Source organism: Macadamia integrifolia, chromosome 3 (genome assembly GCF_013358625.1).
Source record: "Macadamia integrifolia cultivar HAES 741 chromosome 3, SCU_Mint_v3, whole genome shotgun sequence".
Lineage (NCBI taxonomy): Eukaryota > Viridiplantae > Streptophyta > Magnoliopsida > Proteales > Proteaceae > Macadamia > Macadamia integrifolia.
Window position 1 is genome coordinate 20078192 of NC_056559.1, and position 18546 is coordinate 20096737.

Below are 18546 nucleotides of genomic sequence, written 5' to 3' on the forward strand. Positions count from 1 at the left end.
GGCTGTCCTCCTTTTACTGTTGCTGCTACGGCTGTTGGGGACTTGACTCCTTTCCAATGGCACTGTCGTTTGTGTCATTTGTCGCTTTCTAGGTTACAACTCTTATTTCCTAGTTTTGAGGCTGTCTCTAGGTTAGCGTGTGAGGCATGTGAGTTGGGTAAACATCATCGTGTGTCTTTCCTATCTCGCTTTGTCTCGTAGTCCGTCTTTATTTTCTTTAGTCCATTTTGATGTATGGGGTCCTTGCAGAGTCAGTAACAGATTTGGTTTCCGGTATTTTATGACTTTTGTGGATGACCATTCTCGCCTTACATGGTTGTACATGTTAAAGGAACGATTTGGATTTTTACATGTGTTTCACAAATTTTATAATGAAATAAAGACTCAGTTTGGCATTCCTATTAAGATTTTTCGTTCTGACAATGCTTTAGAATATGCTCAAACTGATATATTTGAGTTTTGTGATACCCATGGGATGATACATCAAACTAGTTGTGCCTATACCCCACACAACAAAATGGGGTAGCAGAGCGCAAGAACCGGCATCTCCTTGAGGTTTCCTGTGCCATTATGATTCGCATGCATGTCCCTAAACATTTTTGGTGTGATGGTGTTTTAACCGCTTGTTATTTGATTAATTGCATGCCATCTTCTATTCTGGCAGATAAGTCTCCATTTTCTGTTGTTTTCTAATTTACCCAGTTTTACTGTTCCACCCCTTGTCTTTGAGTGTGTATGTTTTGTTCATAATCTGCATCTGCAGGTTGATAAGTTATCCCCGAGGTCTACTAAGTGCATCTTTTTGGGTTATTATCGTACCCAGAAAGGATATAAGTGTTATGACCCCGGTACTCATCGGAATTTTGTCAGTGCTGATATGACCTTCTTTGAAGGTACATCATTTTATTCCTCTCAGGTGTCCCAGTCTAGTCCGGAGTTGTCTTCTCCACCCATGCCCTCTCTTGTACCCCTCCCTGATGCCCCTGGTACCATTGCCTCACCTCCACTCTAGGTTTATCAGCGCAGGAAGAAAATTGGATAGCCAGGCGACGCGAAAATTAACCCTGAAGCTTCACTCCTTCCACTGCCGTCTTCAACTGGTGAAGTTCCTCTTCCTCCTTCGCCCGATGACTTACCGATTGCACATCGTAAAGGTACATGTTCCTACACTCAGAAATCCATGGTTGTGTACCCTATTGATAATTTTATGTCATTATCTCATCTTCCCTCTCCTATCCATGGCCTTGCCCTATCCCTTTCCACTAACCCCATTCCCTGTTCCCATAATGATGCCCTCCGTATTTCTGGATGGAAGGTTGCCATAGATGAAGAAATAGATGTTCTTGTGAGTCGTGGCACCTAGAGCCTTGTAGATTTACCTCCTGGTAAGGATCTAGTTAAGTATCGCTAGGTGTACACTGTTAAGTATCATTCTGATGGCTCTGTTGAGCGTTTAAAGGCCCGTCTGGTTGCCAAAGGGTATACTCAGACTTATGGTGTGGATTACTTTGAGACATTCTCTCCAGTTGCCAGACTGAACTCTGTTCGCCTTCTTATATCTCTTGCTGTTAACTTTAATTGGCCGTTATTTCAGTTGGACATCAAGAATGCTTTTCTCTATGGTGATCTTCAGGAGGAGGTGTATATGGAGCAACCTCTTGGTTATGTTGCTCAGGGGGAGAATACAGGTCGTGTGTGTCGCTTGCACAAGGCTATTTATGGGCTTAAACAATCCCCTCGAGCATGGTTTGACAAGTTCAGTGCCACCATTGTCATACGTGGGTTTTCTCAGTGCTATTCGGATCATTCAATTTTTGTTCGTCGCAGAGGTGACAAGCTGGTTGTCTTGGTGATATATGTTGATATTATTCTTACTGGCAATGATGAGGCATGTATTTCTGAAGTAAAGGCTCATCTCCAACGTCATTTTCGGACCAAGGATCTTGGTCATCTCCATTATTTTCTCGGGATTGAGGTGATCTGCTGCAAGAAAGGGATCAGTTTGTCTCAAAGAAAGTATGTTGTGGATCTTCTATCTGATACTGTGATGCTTGCATCTAGACCTATTGATAATCCTATGGATCCTCACCAAAAGTTTGGTGTTGATGATGGTGAACCGTTTCAGGATGTGCATCAGTACAGGAGTTTGATTGGCAAGTTGATTTACCTGACTGTGACTCGTCTTGACATTTCTTATGCTGTTGGAGTTCTTAGTCAGTTCATGCAGTCTCCTCAGAAAGACCATTGGGATGTTGCTATCCGTGTTCTTCGTTATCTGAAAGGTGCCCCTGGAAAGGGGTTGATTTACCGTCGTAATCGGCATATGGAGCTTGTTGGCTACTCTGATGCTGATTGGGCTGGCTTTGCTAGTGATCGGAGATCTACCATTGGATACTGTACCTTTGTTGGAGGGAATCTTATTACATGGCGTAGTAAGAAACAAACTACTATTGCTCAGTCCAGTGCAGAGGCCGAGTACAGAGCTATGGCTCATACCACGGCTGAGTTGATGTGGCTGAGGTCGCTTCTATTGGAGTTTGGGTTTCTAATGACCAAACCAATGAAGATGTATTGTGACAACCAGGCTGCTGTTTACATTGCCAGTAACCCAGTCTTCCATGAGAGAACCAAACAGATAGAGGTGGATTGTCATTTCGTTCGTGATGCTGTTCTGAAGAAGCTGATTGAGACTCCGTTTGTTCTGTCGACGGATCAATTAGCTGATTTGTTTACTATGTCCTTGTTTACACCTAGCTTTTGCAGTGGTTGTACCAAGCTGAGCATGGGTGATGTATATGCTTCAGCTTGAGGGGGAGTGTTGAGGTCGAGAGCTAATCCCGATATTGGGATTAGCGTCAGCCACTGGACCCGATAGGGTCAGTTTGGTCCTATCGGCTCCCTATTTGCTGTTTAGGGTTTATTACTTGTAATGGGGGGTGTTTTAGTCCTTGTACTCCTTGTTTTAAACCTATATATGCTAATGATGCCTGCGATCAGTCTCGTATTGGACTGATCACAGGCTGCTCTGTTTTTCTGGGCAGATTTCAGACTTGTCTTCTTTTCTTCTTCTTCTTCTTCTCTTCTCTTCTAGTTCTCTTTGCTGTTTTTGCTGATTTGATTGCTGGAATCTGGGATTGTAACAACATTATAAGAGATAAGGACAAATGATGTCTACTCAAAATTCAAGGAAATACGTCTCTATACTATACAAGATTCGAATTCAAAACTACACAAAGAGTAATCCAGTTGGACTGTATATCAGCAGTAGTCATCATGTCAAAGTCTTTACAAAGTGATTACCAAAGGATTACTAGATTGTTCTGGAGACTTGGAGCACCTTTGATGCTGGAAGACTCTAATTATTGAAGGCTCTGTCCCCTAGCAATGTGGATATGCTAGACATTCCATAATATAGCTGGCAGTATTAGAGACCAGAACATTCTAGTTCTTTAAATAATATCTGATGGGATCCACCCTGTAGGAAATTACTTGACATTTTTTGGCATAACCTAGGGCAGTCCAAAGGAACGAAAAATGTTTCCTGATACTAAATGTGCAAATAGGAAATGGAGCAGAAGATTTGGGACAGCTTCTTATCATGGCACACAGACAAAATATGCATTTAGGACGAGAAGTCCTTTCAAAATCAGGTGGTTCTGCAGTAGGATGCTTTGTAGAAAAGTATCCCAAATGGACAACTGTTTTTTAGATTCTAGGTGCTTAAATATTCTATAGTTTTGTATCACAAATTAAGTGGATTATTGTTATTAGATAAGTTAATGTGAAGAAAGGGGAAAACATTTGTTTGAATCAAAGACCATAGCTCACAAGTTTAAATCTTGACCCCACAAAATCTTCTTAAATAATGAACTCCCAATCTTTGGAAAAACAATTCTTTAGAATTCCCTTGGGCTAGACTTTGGGTCGAATTAATTGGGTGAAAATTGATGTAGTATTAGGTCAACAACCCTTGGGTGCAACTTGGGCCCGAAAATGGATAGCCCAATTTTTTCCTGGGCTTTGGTTGGGAGTTTTAGCTCATGGACCATGCTAGGGTTGAGAAATCTTAGTCTGTTGGATCAGGCTAGGTTGGGGTTAAGGCCTTGGGGTTGGCCCAGCTCTGCCCGTTAGAATACACACACAACTTGCACATTATTACGTATATAGAATTTCAAGTGAAAATGTAGACTTGAATTCAAACACCACATAAGTTACAAGGAAAATGGAACACTGTAGCTTGTTCAGAAACTTGAAGGTCACTACGAGTTATTGTGCAGAATTTTGTTAAGTTCAACATAAGCAGTTCTATTGCAGGCACAATCTAAATTTGGGCTGGGTTTTGATATTAGTTTGGGTTGGGCCTTAGTTTTTGGGTTTTATTGTTGTAATGGGCTCAAATATGAAGCCCGAAATTGGGGTTTTAAGGGGGGTGCTCAAAAATTCTTGTTTTATTTGTGGGTCCTATGTCTAGATTCCAAGTTTAGGAGTTATCTTAGCTATCTAAGAGTCCTATTTTTTTTAGTTATATTAAGTTGGTGAGAGTTTTATTAATTTGGTTTGTTTATGTAGCGTAAGAGGTTGTTGGGAGTCCTTATGAGAGTCAATTTAGAAAGGTTTACTGCTTATAAATACCACCTCTCCTACGATTTGGAATTTAATGTTTTGAATTGGTTGTTTGAAAACTTGTGAGCAGGCTATTCTCTCTCTCTCTCTCAAACTGGTAAGAGATCTTTCTTTTCCCTCTATTTTCTCATCTCTCCTTCCCCATGGTTTATCTCTCTTTCTCTCTTCCTATCTTCTTGATGCAGGATTACAGCAAGAAGAGAAGAAGAAGAAGCTGTTATTTTGGGTTTGGGTTTGGTTTAGTTTTCTATGTCAATATGCACCTACGGTTCAATATTGGTTCAAGTTAGACTTAATTTATGTTCCGTATGGTTATATGGGTCATGGGCTTAGTATTTTGGGTTTTCTATTGTAATGGCCCAATTCTACAAACCCAAATATGAGGAAGTTTGAGGCCTATCAGGATTAAGTGGTTAGTTTCTTTCTTGTAGTTATCTAGAAGTCTTCTATTTTCTTTTCTCTAGAACTCTCTTGCTTGTCCATGAAGAGTTTACTATTTTCTTGTATCGTTGCAAGGTTGTAAATAAGGGAGTACAGGATCATACTACCCCATGATTTTGACAAACTATAGCTCTATGGTTGTTATTTATCTGTGTAATGCATAATGCTTATGCGAGAAGCAATAACAACCTTGGTGGGATGCCAGGAGTATTGGTGAGATGCTGGTCAAGCTCTAGTCTAGGTCGGAGGTCTAGTTCATATCAATCTTTCTTTCTCTATCTTCTTTTTATTTCTCCTAATGTCAGATTCTGTTTCATTCTTGCGCATTCAACTTACTTCTTGGGCTATCCTCTGAACTGCTATTCTGATTTCTAACCATTGATGTTGCTTTTCTTAGCTTCAGACTTGGTTTCTTCAGTCGAAACAGCCTTTTATCTGGCCCGTTGTTTCCATGTGTTGTAGGCAGTCACAGCTTAGTTTGAGTGTTGATGACTTGATGCAGCATTGTTCTCTTCTCTCTCCTTTCTATTTGGATGCAAGTTACTAATTCTGTTTACATGGTATTTCATTACCTGCTTAGCTACTTAAACTTTCCTAAGTTTCCATTTTGATTTCAATTGCTATTCTATGATTTAGTTGTTTTCTTGTGGCTTGTTTTTAGTAACTTATTAATATGGTATGCCCTTGATATATTCAAATCTGACCGGTGGATTAACATCCAACTTTGCTGGAATCTTCATCTCATAATCTAGGCCATTCAACCAGACCTTGGCCCCTGCAAGCTACTAATTCTGTTTACTTGCTATTGCATTACCTGCTTAGCTACTTAAAATTTCCAAAGTTTCCATTTTGATTTCAATTGATATTCTATGATTTAGTTGTTGTTTTCTTGTGGCTTGTTTTTTGTAAATTATTAATTTGGTATTCCCTTGATGTATCCAAATCTGACCAGTCGATTAACATCCAACATTGCTGGAATATTCATCTCATCATCTTGACCTTGGAATTCCCTTCATATATCCAAATCTGACCGGTGTATTAACATTCAACTTTGCTGGAATATTCATCTCATCATCTAGGCCATTTGACAGACCTTGGCCCCCCATCTGGACCTTGACCAGGTTGCTGAAACTTCACTTTATTTGAGTCATACTTGACCAGCGGAAGGATTTGATAAAACATTAGTCGATATACTCATTATCGGAGAAAGGATGTTTAATAGATATCCCCACCCCTCCCTTCCACTTCAAATGTTGGAATTTGTATCCACGATAGGGGGAGTGTCCCATCGTCGCATGGTTATCTTAGTTACTTTCCAAGTTAGATTAGGTGGTTTACTTTCCTAGTTAGACTAGATCTCTAGTTTCCTAAATTAGAGTTAGGCTAGGATTGTCTTTCACATTCCACCTATGATTGTACTTGGATCTAATTATTATAAATATATGATGGAGAGAGACTGCCAAATACAAATCGGCTGCTCCTCTCCCTTGCTCTCTCTCTTCTCTCAAGTTACTGGTTACAGATCCTTGGTTTTCTACATGAAGAGAGTTCTAAGGCGCTGCTTTAAACATTTTATTTTCCAAGGGAGCAAGTTTGTTGATAACTGAAATAAGACGCTCTTAGCCCACCTCCTCTATAAAGTCGAGCCATATTTTTAGGCTCTGGCCTCGTGCCTGGTTTGAGAAATTTTGCACCAACAAACTACGGTTCAGGCTGGTCTACAATCACTCCGTTGTAGTTTGCTGCTTGAAAGCCTACGTTTGCATGATCAAAGGCATGTTGACTAGTAGTTCAACCTAATTAGTTCTGGCGGGATTTCACCCGTCCAATACAGTACCAGAACCCCATTCCCAGCCAAAATGATTGCCATATTGGGTTGGATGTCTTCCTGCTTGGGAGTGTGACTCTCGTACCTATGGGTACACTCTGTGGATGGTGAGAACAGTCCATGTGAAATATGAATCTTCGTTGGAGTTTTTTGGTAGTAGTCGTTGTAGGTGTATGATGTCTTGTATTCCGTCACATTTTAATCCAGGGAGTACTGGTGCAGCGCCTCGACAGGCAGGACGATGGATTTTTTTATTTGAGGGCAGTTGTGTACTTTCCGGATTAGGGTTTTTCGCTATATATTTATAGCGAGGGTTTCTTTCTCTGTAATGCAAGCAATACTGAGAGGTGTGAGGACGAGTGCTGTAACCCTATTCTCCATTGATAGTGAAGCATGATCTCATCTCACCGAGGACGTAGGCAACCTTGTTGAACCTCGTAAATTTGTGTGCATTGTTTGTTATGTTTTTCCATTATCTTCTACATCATTTTAGGGTTGCGTTTCTACAAATTGGTATCAGAGCTCTAGGTTTCCGTTTTCTAGGGTTTACTATCATGATGGTAGGGAAGGGATCGAATGCCAAGTATGATATTGAGCGGTTGAATGAGAAGAACAATCACCCTCTGATGTCAAAGGATGAAGGATCTTCTGATACAACAGGGTTTAGCGAAAACGCTGTTGGGGAAGTCGAAGAAACCTATAAAAATTACTGATAAAGATTGGGAAGAGATGGAGGAAAAGACGGTAAGTGTTACTCGATTGAATCTTTCTGATGATGCCTTACAATATGTTGTGGGTATCGAATCTGCACCGTAGTTATGGGCAAAACTTGAAAGCATCTACATGACAAAGTCCTTAACGAACAAGTTCTTGAAGAAGCAATTGTATTCTCTACAAATGGAGGAAAGTATGGACCTATTAGAGCATCTTAATATGTTCAATCAGATCGTAAGTAAACTTGCAAACCTGGAGGTTAAGATTGAGAATGAAGACAAGGCTTTATTATTGTTGTCATCGCTCCTAGAATCATATGATCACTTGGTAACGACTCTCTTGTACGGGAAGGAGACCCTTGAGATGGATGAAGTCGTGGCTGCCCTCATGTCCAATGATACAAGGAAGAAGGCCAGTAGTACGAAATCTCAAGGAGGTCTTTTCGGAGGTGGCAAGGAGCAGGAAAGAGGGAGATCAAATCAGAAGGGATTTGGAAAGAGTATATCGAAACAAAAAGGGGCAAAGACAAATGTCTCTTGTTACTATTGCAAGAAGGAAGGTCATCTGAAGAGAGTGCTTGAAGATGAAGGGGACTTGAAGAAGAAAGGTGTAGATAAGGCATCTGATGAAGCTAGCGTGGTTGACAGTTCAGATGGAGTTGTACTCTCTATATCATCAGGTAAGAATCAACCTTTTGAATCTTGGATTTTAAATTCTGGATGTTCATATCACATGTGTCTACATAAGGATTGGTTTGATATATATCAACCATATAATGGTGGGTCTGTCCTAATGGGGAATGATGCTATGTGCAACACCATTAGGATAGGCACTATCAAATCAAGCCATTTCTAGAATTGTGCAAAGCTGAAGGAATTACACGTCACTTCACGGTTCCAAAGACACCACAACAAAATGGTGTAACTGAAAGGATGAACAGAACACTTCTAGAAAGAGCTCGAAGTATAAGGTTGAATGCAAGGTTGAGCAAGAGATTTTGGGCAGAAGCAGTGAATATGGCATGTTTCCTCATCAACATGTCTCCATCAAAGACGATTGATTGTAAGATTCCCGAAGAGGTATGGACAAGAAAACCAATAGATTATTTTATTCTAAAAATATATGGTTGTTCAGTCTATGTGCATGTTGAGAGTGAGCACCGTTCCAAGTTAGACTCAAAGTTTAAGCAGTGTATCTTTCTTGGTTTTAAGAAAGGCGTAAAGGGATTCAAGTTGTGGGATCCAAGTTCACAGAAAGTTGTGGTTAGTAGGGACGTGTTTGATGAGTCTCATATGGTGAAGTCAAATTGTAATTCAAAAGTAATTAATGAAAATAAAGAAGGTTCTACTGTGCAAGTGGAGTTAGGTGAGTCAGAAACAACAAGAGAGAATGAGTCATCCAGTGACTTACCAGGACAACAGGAAGCAGTAGAAGTTCCCTATACTGTGGCAAAGGGTAAAGGGAAACGTACGTACAAAGCATCTGTGAGATACAGGTTTGAGGACATGGTTGCCTATGCCCTCACTGTAGGTACAGGTGATCCATCTTCCTACCATAATGCTTTGAGTGATACATAGCATGATAAATGGATGGCAGTTATGATGGATGAAATGGAGTCTTTACAGAAGAACAAGACTTGGGAGATTGTGGAAAAACCCAAGGGAAAAAAAATCATTGAGTTTAAATAGGTCTTTTGTAAGAAAGAGGCAGCATCTGAGAAGGAGCGTGAATGGTATAAGGCTAGACTTGTAGCCAAGGGCTATGCACAGAAGGAGGGGATAGGCTATAATGAAATATTCTCTCCAGTGGTAAAACACACTTCGATCCGGGTATTACTTGCTTTGGTGGCTATGTATAATTTGGAGCTTGAACAGCTTGATGTGAAGACTACATTTCTTCATGGTGACTTGAAGGAACAAATTTACATGGAACAACCTAAAGGTTTCAAGGTGCAGGGAAAGGAAGATCATGTTTGTCTACTTAAGAGGTCGTTTTATGGTCTTAAGCAATCTCCTAGGCAGTGGTACAAGCGCTTTGATTCCCATATGATGAAGATTGGCTGCACAAGAAGTGAGTATGATAGTTGTGTTAATTATAAAGTGTCAAGTGATAATTCTATTATTTTGTTGATGCTTTATGTTGATGACATGTTTATTGCTGCAAAGAACAAACATGATATAGTCTCTTGGAAGTCTTTGTTGAGTGTTGAATTTGAGATGAAGGATCTTGGTATTGCTAAGAAGATCCTTGGCATGGAAATCCTTAGAGATAGAAATGTAGGTAAACTTTGGGTAACTCTGAAGAAGTATATTGAAAAGGTGCTAGAGCGTTTCAACATGGAAAAGGCTAAGCCGGTTAGCACTCCATTAGCTAGCCACTTCAAGTTATCTGAAAGGGAATGCCTTACAACACATGAGGAGGTGGAGCATATGTCTCAAGTCCCCTATGCTAGCGCAGTTGGGAGTCTCATGTATGCTATGGTTTGTAGCAGGCCGGATTTGTCTCATGCAGTCAGTATTGTTAGTAGATACATGAGTAATCCAGGGAAAGAGCATTGTAATGCATTTAAGTGGATCTTTAGATATTTGAGCGAGACTAAAGATATAGGTGTTATGTTCAATGGCAAGGGAAGTTCCACAGAATTGGCGGGTTATGTTGATTTAGACTATGCTGGTGATTTAGACAAGAGGAGGTCTACTACAGGTATATATTTACATTTGCTGGCGGACCTATATCTTGGAGGTCGATGCTTCAGTCTATAGTTGCGTTGTCCACTAGAGGCAGAGTACATGGCGACAGTTGAGATTGCCAAAGGAGTCTGGTTGGCTGTATTGGTTCATGAGTTGGGGTTGGTGCAAGTAGGTACAATGTTACATTATGACAGTAAGAGTGCCATATATCTTGCAAAGAATCAGGTGTTTCATGCAAGGACAAAGCATATTAATGTGAGATTTCACAAGATCAGAGAGTTTGTGTCAGAAGGCAGTATTCACTTGAGAAAAATTCATACAGATCTCAATCCTGCGGATATGTTTACCAAGCCAGTTACTACATAGAAGTTCAAGTCCTGTTTGGACTTGATTAATATTACTCATTGTTGAAGATGAGGGATGCACCAAACAACTGCGGGTTTGTACCTCTGATGAGGTACGAGGATGAAGACGTCTATAGGTTATCTTTACATGAGGCTCGACAGAATTCAAGCCAAGGTGGAGATCGTTGGTGTACGATGTCTTGTATTCCGTCACAGTTTAATCCAAGGAATACTGGTGTAGCGCCTCAACAGGTGGGACGGCAGGTAAGGACGAGCGTTGTAACCCTATTCTCCATTGATAGTGAAGCAAGATCTCATCTCACCGAGGACTTAGGTAACCTTGCCGAACCTCGTAAATCTGTGTGCATTGTTTGTTCTATTTTTCCATTATCTTCTGCATCGTTTTAGAGTTGTGTTTCTATAGTCGTGACCAACAACCATCAATTGTCGACTTGTTGGTAAGGCGAGAGCTTATTTCCTTCTCCGCGCCTGCTCATGCTTCATTGACCTATCGTGTGGTAAAGAAAGGAGAGTATGGAAGAATGGTAAATAGAGCACACCGCAAAAAGATTCTAAATATGACAAGTCTCCCTTGGGTTCGAGAAGAAAGAAACAAAGAACGGGTGCGAAATGAAATGAGGCATTTCTAGCTCCAATTTAAGATGAGCTTCTCCCAATTATGTTGCTACAACTAAACTAGCAGCTTGTGGAAATAGCATGCTACAACTAACACTTTGAAGCCAGCAAATGGAGCACCCTTACTATTCTTATGTAAATAGAATAGCTCCAAGACGTTGGTCTAAGTAAATGCTTGAGCTTGAGAAGCTTCTGGGCCAATAGGCTCGTTAAACTCACTGGGATAAGCATATTGAACCAGATGAAAACAACAAGCAATGAAACCAAAGACAAATAAAGCCTTTGAACTATAAAACAAGTAAGCTTCTCCAGGCAGCCCTGTCCTCCAAGGTGGACCATTCCTTTCCATCCCACCATTTCAATCTCTTTGCCTAGTAGATGGAGTTCTTCTTTCTCTGCCACCCGCCGCTCCAAATTGGGATCCAAGTTTGTTCGCGTGGCATATCATCAGATAAAAGGGCAGCGAAGCCTATGCTACGATCGGAGATTCATCCCAGCCTCCCAGGTCCCCTAAGGGCAGGCGGATAGGGTAAATAAAAAATAGAAAGCTGTGTCTGAATCCTATCTATAGCTCCGTCCTACTTAATAATAATAGTAGCAGCTACTTAGCCTATTGGGCGCTTTCAGAAGACACTTTGCAGGTTAAGACCGTGCATGCCAATTATTAAACTTAGTAGAAACACAAGACAACCAATTAGAAATGTCACGAAATTCCCTGCTCTTGGAGGATGTCCTCAATGCCGAGGAATATGTACTAGTGTGTATGTGTGACTCGTTCAAATCATGAGCTGGAACAAAACAATGGAGACAATGGTCTTGTTGTGTACTTAGAGCGTAGCTTTGTGAGGTGCTACAATGATGAGTAATCATAAATTCCGGTTGCTAACATGATGGATCGGGTACCATTATCGACGACTATAGACTTAGGAAGACCAAATCCATAAAAATGATAATAATAAATGAAGCATGCCACACCTTTCCCATTGGCCTTAGCCATTGGTTTACCCAGTTTTTCTTCCAAACTTCGAAAAGGCCTTTTCATTGAGATAGTCCAGTGTTATTCGTGTTCCTGCTGTAAGCCTAAGCCTAATAAGGTTCTCTATTCCACTTCTTTTTCCCTAAAATCTTGTGATCCCAACCCTCTCTATTCCTTATACCCAGGAATCTGCTTGTTGCCTCCTTTCTTCCAACGAGTTTAGTCAAGCAAGCAGTGAAGCGAGCCCTTAAATGATAGTCATCATGCTACTGGATTGGATCCCGCATCAAGGATTTTTTAACCTGCTCGTGCTGAAACCTATTCTCGTACTTATCTCCTTCAGGGTTGGCTAGTATCAGACAGTAAGATGGCTACTAGTAGGGGTTTTCTTTGATGTGGGCCGGCAGGAGATGTGGGCTCAAGCTGGCTGACATGGCTTTGTAGGTTGAGGTTATAAGTGGTCGGTTGTTTTGGGCTCATGAAAGGGCTTCTAGCAAGGATCGGCCGGAGGCGTTTCAGCGGCAGCCTCACCTAGCACTTGAGATCGTAATCCCAGAAAATACAGGAAATTCCCTTTCCACATGCCTACTTCCCACCTGTTGCCCGACCTCGGTACTAGATCATGTGTTGGTTTCCAAACCCAAGCTTTTGGGTGATTAGCTAGCCACCTCTTCTCCTAAACTTTTTCTTTTCTCCTCTTATAGTGATTGATCTTTAAATCTGGATTTCCAGATCTGATCCTATTTTATCTCAACGTCTTCACTTCTTTTTAATTCTTATCTCTCTCCTTCATATTAACAGCCTTTTCTCTCCTTTTATTCATCTCATCAGTCTTAAGGTTTTTACATTATTTTATCTTTAATTTGTGTTGAAAATTATTAACTGAGATCTAGTGGTTATTCAGTTTAAATCTGACTGTTATATCTGAGATCACATCTGACCCAGATCGGGATCTCTTCTGTTCATTTGTGTGCTCATTACTCGTAGGGAAGTCAGATCTGTTAAATGTGACCGATCTGCATCAAGTTCCCTTCAATATTTCGTAGGAAATTCCACAATGATCCAAATTTGATGAAAATTCAGGGATAAATAGCTGATTGATGCCCCTGTTAAAATAAATGTTAGCAGCGCCAAACAACCAATAGGATGTTTCAAGAAATTCAAGAAACTCCGCTAATGTGAGCTCAAAGAATGAACACCGAAGAATGGAACGAGGACTGAAAATTATCTTAACCAATCGACATAAATTTGTGAACCAACATCAAAAACTTTGAGTCAAACAAATCTGATTTAGTGTGGCTTGGTTGTCTTTTTTCCTCAATGCGAGGAGATTATGTATTGGGATTTGGAAATATTTTCTCTTCATCAATGAAATCTATATTGTGTTATCCATAAAGGAATCTGATTTAGTATGATTCACAAGGTCTAAGAGCTAGACGACCCAGACCCTTAGTACTGCCAGGCCAGAAATGATCAGATTTCAATTAAACATATTAAATGAGAATCAGAAGCAGTCAGGGTTAGAAGCCACCAATCACCTCAGATATTAACAGCAGAAATGAGAAATAAATCTTAGAATCAAAAGCCTGACTAGATTGAGGAGATCCAACCAAAAAGAACCTCTGAACTGGAAACTAGAATACTGAGCTAACAGTGGCATTGCAATAGCAGATTATTAGCGGCAAAAGAGCAGTGAAGTACAGCCTTAATCAAGACGGAGGATGAGCCAAAGTCTCCAAGTAACAGAAGATCCAAACTCCCCAGACTGAGGGCAGGACTCAAGATCTTCCCCCGTACTGGCCAGACTATGAGGATGCATTTAAAGATCCTTAAAATATCAAATGTGCAAACAAATTTACTCTCCTATTACAGGGCACTCTCAAGGGAAAATCATCATTCGACCACCTGTATACCTTCCACCTCACTGAGCCAACTTAGGGAACGAGATATAGAGATTCTCAGAATGTCTTTTAAATGTTTGATGAGACCTTAGTTAAATTTCGTGAAGTGAATGAAACAGTAATGAGGAATCATATGCACATCTTTATTGCTAAATAGGCAATACAGTCCAAGATTCCCTAGGGTTTCCAAAATATAGAAGGTAAGAAACATGGGATTTATACAAGCCATTGTGGAAACCCTAGAGTGCTTGGCTGCCCTAACTGTGTCTCTCTATGTGTGCTGCTGCATGTGTGACCTCTTGATTGACCACAGGGGAGCCTACATGTACGCTAGGATTTTTTGTTAGCCTGTGGTGGTATGTTTAAGTTAATTAGTCTAACTTTTAATCTATCGTAATTTTATTGGAAAGGAAAAGACACAATATGGTAAAGCAAGTAATATGAGCTGGCTAAAACCCAATCTAGAGTAAAAGTGTACAATGGAGGAGACATACTCCTTATCTAAACCCCTCTGTAAGCCAGAAAAATTAAGGTGAAACTGGCTAGATATAAATAAAGTACAGTTTTCTCAGGGATAAAGTCTTCTAATATAGTTAACAATCTTGTAATTCCTATCAAGGTGGGTTTCCACCAGGCATATGACCCCACATCAAATCAAATGTTGGGGCAGCCTGCAGCCTGCCACCTCTCAAAGTAAGTCATGACTTTTAGGGTGTCAGTTTTACAGAACTTATCTTGGATGATGAAGTTGAGTTTGGCCAGGTTAAAGTGGGTTTCTTTTGAACCTGATATGAGCTTGGGCTAGCCTCTGTTCCATTCTGATGGTGCTGATCAAGTTATAGGTCACCTGAGGATGTGGTTCAGTGGGCTACGCTGGCTGGATTCTTCTGTTAGCATAAAGGTGGGATAGAGCTTGACTCAAACCATCCCCTTTCAGGCAAAAGCTTTTTTGGGAAAATAGCATTTCTTTGAGAAAGATAAAATATTATAGTTAATAGTAGTACATCCTTCCTAGAAGGACTCATCTCAATGAGCTACCGCATAACAATTACACTCCACTCTATGAAGATGGAACCCACAGATGAATACATCCCTAAAACAAATTCTGACTCAAACCACCCCTTGTTTTTCCTGGCCCATTCAGCAGTTAATTTCCCACTTGAACCCATAGTTAGTGAAAAAAGGAACGGCAAAAAATGAAAACGAACAGTGCGGGTTTTAAACAGTGAAAAATTCCAAACGATACGGTAAAGAAAAGGTAAAAAACGGAAAACAGATAGTATAGGTTTTAAATGTGTAGATTAAAAAAAAGGTAGTATACTCATATAATTAAGGAATTATTACATGAATACTTGCATCTAATGTTCAAAACTACTATAACATTCCAAATTAATGCATATATATCCCATGACTCATTATAAGTTCTAAGACATATCATCGAATACATCCAACATCAATTCTAAATTCATACACCACACATATCCAAAGTCTTATTGAGCAATGTGGTTTGGTTATAATGTTGTTCATTGTTGTCAACATAGTCAAACATTCCCAGAGTGATGCATGTTCAGTTGGAGTTGGGAGTCATCACTTTAGAAGTACTTTTCAGCAAAAGCATCAGTTTGTAACTTAATTTCACGGTCCATGCATTGAATGAGTTGAAGGTGATATCACGAGAAATGTAGGCCATTGAGTTAGCTTCATGTTGGTGAAAAATTCAGGTTGGTCGGAGTTTGCAGGAGAAAGATATGGTCAATTAAGTAGACATTATGTTCAACAAGTCAAGTCTTGAAAAATGGCCAAAAAAAAAAAAAAAAGTTTTAAACGCGTATAGAACGGGAACACTTGCCATTTGTCGTTTTATCCCCCATCTTTGGGGAGCATACAGCAAAACGTGTTTTAAACGGTAAAAAAGAGGGCACACGCTTTTGCTAACAGTTATTGAACCTAGTCCAACCTCTAGCATTTGCTGAATCTTCCTCTGAACCATCCTTTTGAATCACAAGCTTTACCCCCACCATTTATGGCCATCAGTTCTGCTTGTGGAATCACCTTTCCGATTGTGCCAGAAAAGCCCCAATGTCAGTAGCATCCCAAATTCTGTTAATAACGCAATATCCAAAGGACTGGGATTCCCGAGATAACATCCATCAACTGTTTTCAGCTTTGCCATTCCTTCAGGAGGGGGAGGGGGTGCCATAAGACTACCCTTCTATCCATTGTCTCCTTTGTGAAAATAGACACCCAGTCGCTAAAATAATTGACCTTCTGGGATGCCTTCAAATGAATCATCTGCCTGCCTAAAGAGCAACATTGTACGTTTGTACCTGATTTTATAAATGGCATAAGGTATCTCAGAATGTTGAATTTGAAAAAGCTTGGCATTCCTCTCCTCCCTATGCACCAAAAGTAATAGTCCTTTGCCTTTTGGGCAAATGCTTATCTCATCGTTCCTTGGGTTTTCACATTCCCATGTGGGTTCATTTAATATTTATTAACCTTTTAACACATCAACTCCAGGTGATATTTAGGAGCTAAATAATTATTTAATGTGGTTAAAATGTAAGTTTTATAATTAATGCTTTTGTATTGGGGTTTCAGGCAATTCAGGTGGGTGCTGCCAGAGTTCTTTCTATGTTATGTCTCATGGCAGATGATGGACAGCAATATCTATCGGGGAATGTGTGCCTTCTTCCAGATGACATGCAAGTATGGCATCCAGATGTCTTGAATTATACAATGGTAATATTGTTGGAGGTTTACTCTCACTATAAACCACATGTCTTCAGATTGCAGGTTTAAGGTTTTCTATATATGCCATACTATGTGAGGAAATATCAAGAAATGAAGATTTGTTTGTAGCTGTCATGAAACTGCTCACTTCTGCAGCTAGTAACCAGGTTTGTTTTCTTAATATTGTCCCAGTTTGAATATAGTGTTAGAGTATATGCAAATGTGAAGTAGTAGGCCCACCAATTGCATGAGGTGTAATCCATGAGGTATGATGATGCTTATGCCTCATGGTCCCATATCTTCTAAATTAAAAGATAATTATAAATGTATATTCAGTAGTATATTATCGGCATGCCAAAATCGTTTGTGCACTGAGCCATTGATGCATGCTATAGGAAAATGGCATGGGCACATAGGAAGGTTATGTCTTGAGTATAACTGTGACAAAACGTCGCTCCTCATAGTGGGAGTCTGGGACAAATGCCTTGCAGGGGGGTGGGGTGGGTTAGGGAGAGATTTGCTTCCAATACATAACTAGTAAGGTTGGTATCAGTTACTCCTACCATTTGGGTTTTTAAGGTGGTTTAAGTTGTAATAAATGGATGCAGTATTTGGACTGCTATGAGTTTGCCAACCTCAGCAAAATCTTTGCTGCTTCGAGTTCCACTTTGTTTAATTTCATGCTAACTAAATATTTTATATCTTATCCCAAAACCTCAATATTTGATACTTTGATGGTCTCCCTCCCATGTCAATGTAATCTCAGTTCATTTTGAAGGCTGATATTTGTTCACTGGCATTGTCTTACACCACTCCATCCCACCCCCCCCCCCCCTCTATTTTCACTGGAGAAAGCCAAAATAGGCCATAGTAAGGAGGATTCAAGCTTTTTTAATTTTAAGGTATTATAAATTACTTATTTACCCCTCATGCTTCTTACCACTACTTAAATCAGAATGAAGATTAGAGGTTACCCCTCCTGCTATTCTGGTTTGAATCTAGTTCTTTTCTGGATTGTGTTTTAGTACACCTTCAAACAAACAATAATGCCACCCAGGCTACAGTTGGATTTTTCATTATCTAAAAGGACTCACCTGATAAATATATCGCCGGCTTTTTGGTTAATGAAGAATGGATGAATGCAAACACCTCCACTATGTCCTTGACTGGCATGTGTATATTCACACAAACACACCTTTTATTTTATTTTTGGATTGGTGGAATGCATTGCATCTTATGTTTAATTTCTCATGGTACTAATATATATTGCTTAAATCATCACATAGCAAAAAAATTATACTGCAAACCAGTGGTTTCATACTGCTTTAACCTTCAATGTCTATATTGAAAATCCATGAAACATGGTTACATGGAATGTTGTCGCAGCCCGCTTTTCTTGTTTCTATAATTGCCACTGAGGAAGATAAGAGAAATTCTGGAGATGTCAAAGAGCAGGCCATTGAATATTCTTTTGGGTCATTGGCATCAAAGAAGGCTAGTCCCTTAGATGTCCTATTGCAATATGTCAAAAGATCTGAGGAGCTTGTAGAGAGGTATGTTACCTAAGATGATATTTGCATTCATTTAAGTTGCTAGTTAAGTCATTGTGTATGTTCTTGTCATTCTTTTGCTACTGCATTGCCTTCTCTCTCCCACCCCC

The 18546-nt window shown here is 40.0% G+C and overlaps 1 protein-coding gene across 1 annotated transcript in view; it reads left to right on the forward strand.

Moving 5' to 3' along the window:
• Window positions 1-18546, forward strand: part of LOC122074223 — a 93336-nt gene that overhangs the window by 62103 nt on the left and 12687 nt on the right. The window contains exons 23-25 of the mRNA XM_042639072.1: window positions 16755-16862; window positions 16943-17053; window positions 18273-18439. Coding sequence (XP_042495006.1) covers window positions 16755-16862; window positions 16943-17053; window positions 18273-18439 — 386 coding nt within the window. The remainder of the gene's footprint in view (window positions 1-16754; window positions 16863-16942; window positions 17054-18272; window positions 18440-18546) is intronic.